The sequence below is a fragment of the Carex rostrata genome, chromosome 19, assembly GCF_964058835.1.
Source record: "Carex rostrata chromosome 19, lpCarRost1.2, whole genome shotgun sequence".
NCBI classification, from domain to species: Eukaryota; Viridiplantae; Streptophyta; class Magnoliopsida; order Poales; family Cyperaceae; genus Carex; species Carex rostrata.
In genome coordinates, this window is record NC_135936.1 from 2,829,741 (window position 1) to 2,835,101 (window position 5,361).

At 36.6% G+C, this 5,361-nt stretch overlaps 1 protein-coding gene across 1 annotated transcript; it reads left to right on the plus strand.

Moving 5' to 3' along the window:
- Positions 1–2,245: 2,245 nt before the first annotated feature.
- Positions 2,246–4,750, plus strand: LOC144571289 (uncharacterized). The gene has a single exon (XM_078320522.1). It carries the CDS (start codon positions 2,246–2,248, stop codon positions 3,722–3,724), a length of 1,479 nt encoding a protein of 492 aa, XP_078176648.1. The 3' UTR covers positions 3,725–4,750.
- The last annotated feature ends 611 nt before the right edge of the window (positions 4,751–5,361 follow it).

A 5,361-nucleotide genomic window follows, 5' to 3' on the forward strand; every position in this document is an offset into this window, starting at 1 on the left:
TTTTATCATTGTTTAAAACCAAAACCTTTAATTGCTTTCATTTACTGTTAATTGAATTGACACCCGAAATTAGGAAACATAAACAAACCAAACCCAACTTTTCACACTTCTAGTACCTAACTCGGATTTGTAGGAATTTAGAATTGAATTAAACCATCCCTGAGGATCGATACCTTAATATACTATACGGATAGGGTTGTGCACTTGCAACCCTAGACGAGAGTAGATCCAAGGTTTAAACTGGTATAGCTTGCTGTACCTGAGACTTTGTAGCCTACCTTTGTAAGCGAACACCCAGGTCCAATACTATTCAAATATGGGCCTTGTACTATTCATTCTGGGCCTTTTTGGGCCCAATGGCATTTTGGTAAAGTGTCAAACTGACTTATACACCCCAAAACCGACCTAGTGAGGATATATAAAGGGGTGGAGGGTTGGAGAGAAAGCATACCATTTTTTACAAGATTGGAAAGTCAGACTGATCGTCTGACGAAGTGAGGTTCATTTCTTTCTCGGTTTTTCCTCTCAAATAGTGTTTGAGTTAGGAAAGAAATATATATGTAATTGACATATATATTTTTGAGAGTTGTGAGTTGTAATCTCGCGAAGTCTGCAGTAACTCTGCTTTTGCACGAGGTTGTGAAAGTGGGAGTATCTGCGGATCGTGAGATAACTGTTTTTGCTGAGTGCCTCGGGTATAGTATTTCTGGAAAAAGAAATACTCAATCTCTGATTGTTCCTGGTGGATTACTAATAGAGGCACTAGATGCCTGGTACTCTTGTCCAGTAGCAGCAGCAGCACCGCGGCAAGGCTAACGGCAGTTCCAATTAGAATTTGGAACCAAGGTATAATGTTATGATAATTTATTTAATTGTTTAATAAATTTAGTTTTAGAAATTAATCGGGGAGATAGATCCTCGGCTTAAGCCAATACGAGGGTTTTTTGTTGCATCGGCAGCTAAAACCTAACACTCACTTCTTCTCTCACCTATTCATCTGTTTTTAAGGATATTCTAAGTCCAGACAAAACATATTGGAGAGGACACTCCTCAGGTAAATTCACAGTTCATTCCTTATACAATTGGTTAGAATACAGGGGAATTAAAGACTAGCAATACACTACCCTTTGGAAAACAAAAATTCCTCTTAAGATAAAAATATTCATGTGATTAGTTAAGAAGGGTAAAGTATTAACTAAAGACAATCTAACAAGGAAAGGTTGGGTAGGAGATCAAACATGTCATTTTTGTAACTGTCCAGAAACCATAGATCATTTATTTGTAACATGCCCAGTTATCTCATCAATTTGGTCATGGATTGCAAACCATAACAACTTTTCATTTAACTGTACTCATATAGCTGATCTGTGGCAATTAGATGCATGTATACCACTTAAAGACAGTCTTCTCATAGCACTAATTAGGGCAGCTACCATCTGGATAATTTGGTTAACTCGTAATAAATTATGCTTTAACAATGCCACTGTACCAACATTAACAGCTTTAGGATCACAGATTATCTCATTAACAACCTATTGGTGCAAGTCAAATGCTGATGATTCATATCTTAAATTAACTTTGGTTCTACCTATGGATGTAACTCTTTTGTCCCAGGCAGGCAATATTATAATCCTATCGGGGACCAATACGTCTCACAGGGACAGCAGCAGCTGGGATTCCGAGGATGAACCATGGCTTGGATTAGAGGGATCGGGACCTGTCGAAATACATCTGAGACAGAACCGACCATGATGCAGCAGATGCAGCATACTTCAATCCTCCAAACACAAACCATGCCAGTTCCTCTTCTTCTGTCCTCTGAAGAGCCAGTTGCTACTGCACCCTCTTATAGTCTTACTGGTGCAGCTAGATTCTACAAATAATTGAAATGTGCATGGTAGCAATTTTGGCAAGGAGTCAACGACCAAAAATGCAATTTAAAAGGCATAATATCCTAGCTCATTAAGGAGAGAATATCATGCTGCTTTATTACCGTATTTTGAACGATTTGTAACAGCTAGTTTTTGTTTTCCTTTTTATTATAAATAAGCCTTAGACTCTAAGGGCAAATTAGTTTTTTTTTTAGTTTTATTTGTCTTAGCTTAATGCTATGTTTAGGGTGAGTGAGTTCCCTGTTCTTGGGTGAGTGAGTCCCCAAAATTATCTACTACTTGCTACTCGATTAATAAAGTTACTTTTAGTTTGTTATCCGCTATCAAATTCTGATATCAGAGCGGGTCATATCATGGCTCGGGGAAGACCGAAACGACTACCAACAAACAAGGAGTCAGATATCAATAATTTGCTCGCTGAGAATGAACAATTGCGGCAGACAGTTGTTGAACTGCGACAGATTTTGGAGGAGAGACTCCCTCACCGACGTGATGAAGGGACGTTGAATGAACCACAACCACACTTCAACATGCCGGAGGACCCTCCTGATGATGGAGACGACTCTTCGAGTTCCACAACAGAAAACCGGCATGACTCAACGCCACAAGCTGCTTGGGCCATGGATCGTCTTGCACGAGCAATCGAGAACGCTGATAAGGGCATACGCGTGGACGTGCATGATTTTCACGGTACACTCGATCCTGAACTTTATTGTGATTGGATTGCTAGTTTAGATACTTTTTTTGAATGGAGAAATTTCATTGATGATAGAAAAGTAAAATTTGTGGCCACTAAACTTCAAAGTAGTGCCTTAATTTGGTGGCAACAGTACCAACAAAGTCGTGAGCATCGTGGTTTACGTCGGATCACTACATGGACTGAAATGAAAGATAAATTGGATGAGAAATACCTTCCTTTTGATTACTACACCAGTCTGTACCGAAAATTTCATCATCTTAGACAAAAGGTTGAACAAAATGTTGCTAGTTACACAGAAGAATTTTATAAGTACTTGAGTCGTTTAAATTTAAATGAAACTGATGATCAACTGGTTGCAAGGTACTTGAGTGGGTTAAAAATTTCAATTTATGATGAATTAATTTTGCATCGCATTAACAATCTAGAGGAGGCTTTTCAAATGTCCTTAAGGGCAGAAGAAAAATTGACTAGAGCTTTTAAAAACAAAGAAAGAATTTTTCAAAAAGACAAAAATATTACATCGCGTTCTGAATTTTCAAAACCTCAAATTCATGACAAAACAAATGATCACAAAACAACTCAAAATAATAGAGGTGGCACAAAGACTTGTTTTCGTTGTCACAAATCAGGTCACCTTGCCTATCAATGCCCTGAGAGAGAAAAACAAAACAAACTAAACTTAATTAATGAAGAAGAGATTGATGAGGAGTCAGATGATGTGGCAGAGATGGAAGGTGCAGATGAGGCAGCAGAAGAATTTTGTGATCCCGACAGTGGGGCAGAAAGTCTCGTTAAACGGCGAGTGTTAACAGCACCAAAGGTGAAAGAGAACAACAACTGGCTTCGCGGTAATATCTTTCATACTTTTTGCACTGCGTACAATAAAAAATGTTTACTTTTGATTGATTCTGGTAGTTGTGAAAATATGGTTTCTAAGGAAATGATTGATAAACTCAATTTAAAATGTGAAAGGCATCCAAGACCATACAAAATTTCTTGGTTTAAAAAGGGTGGTGAAGTGCCAATTAATGAACGTTGTTTGATCAAATTTTCAATTGGAAAATATTGTGATGAAGTATGGTGTGATGTTTTGCCTATGGATGCATGTCATATATTATTAGGTAGGCCATGACAATATGATCGAAGTGTCCAACATAATGGTAGAAATAACACATACTCTCTTATTTTCAATGAAACAAAATTTGTTTTGAATCCTCTAAAAGATATTCCGAACAAGCTTTCAGAGAATGAAAAATCAATAAGCCTTCTTTCTTTAAAGCAATTTGAAAAGATTATCAAAATCCAACCAGTAGCATATGCACTTGTGTCACATTCAAAGATAGAAAATAAATTGGAAATTCCTAGGTGCATAATTGAATTACTTGATTTATATTCTGATGTAATACCTGAAGACCTTCCTAATGAATTGCCACCTATGCGTGATATTCAACACCAAATAGATTTAGTTCCTGGTGCCACTTTACCTAACCTCCCACATTATCGTATGAGTCCAACTGAACATGCTGAATTGCAATGACAAATTGGTGAGTTACTAAAAAAAGGTTTAATCCAAGAAAGTCTTAGTCCTTGTGCTGTACCGGCTCTTCTTACACCAAAGAAAGACGGCACATGGAGAATGTGTGTAGATAGTCGAGCCATTAATAAAATTACCATAAAGTATCGGTTTCCCATTCCTCGACTTGATGACATGCTAGACATGTTACATGGTGCCCAAGTGTTTTCAAAAATAGACCTCAAAAGTGGATACCACCAAATTAGAATTAAGCCGGGAGATGAGTGGAAAACTGCCTTCAAGACACGTGACGGTCTTTTTGAATGGCTTGTCATGCCTTTTGGGCTATCAAACGCCCCAAGCACTTTCATGCGATTAATGAACCAGGTATTGCGTCTTTTCATCGGTAAGTTTGTTGTTGTTTATTTTGATGATATTCTCATTTTTAGTAAATCACAAGAAGAGCATGTTAATCATCTGCATGAAGTTTTTAAAGCTTTGAGAAAAGAAAAATTAATTGTAAATCTAAAAAAATGTGAGTTTATGACAGATAGTGTTCTTTTTTTGGGTCATATTATTTCAAAGGAAGGTGTGAAGGTTGATAATGAGAAAATTAAGGCAATAGTTGACTGGCCAACACCAAAATCTATTACTGAAGTTAGAAGTTTTCACGGGTAAGCTACTTTTTATCGTCATTTTATAAAAAATTTTAGCAGCTTAATTGCCCCTGTTACTGATTGTATAAAAGGGAAATATTTTGAGTGGACCAAAAGGGCTAACGAAAGTTTTAATTTAATTAAAAGAAAACTAACTGAAGCCCCTGTTCTGATTTTACCAAATTTTAATGATGTCTTCGAAGTTGAATGTGATGCATCTCATATTGGAATTGGAGCAGTTTTAAGTCAAAATGGTGACCCAATTAGTTTCTTCAGTGAAAAGCTTAATGATGCCAAAAGACGCTATTCAACTTATGATTTGGAATTTTATGCAATTGTTCAAGCATTAAGATTTTGGAGACATTATTTAATTCATAAAGAGTTTATATTGCATACAGATCATGAGGCACTCAAATTTTTAAATGTGCAAAAGAAACTAAATTCAAGGCATGCCAAATGGACTTCATATCTCCAAGAATTCAATTTTCTTATTAAACATAAATCTGGAGTTTTAAATAAAGTTGCCGATGCACTAAGTAGAAAAACATGTCTACTTCAAACAATGTCTTTTCAAATTTTGGGTTTTGATTTGCTCCCTGA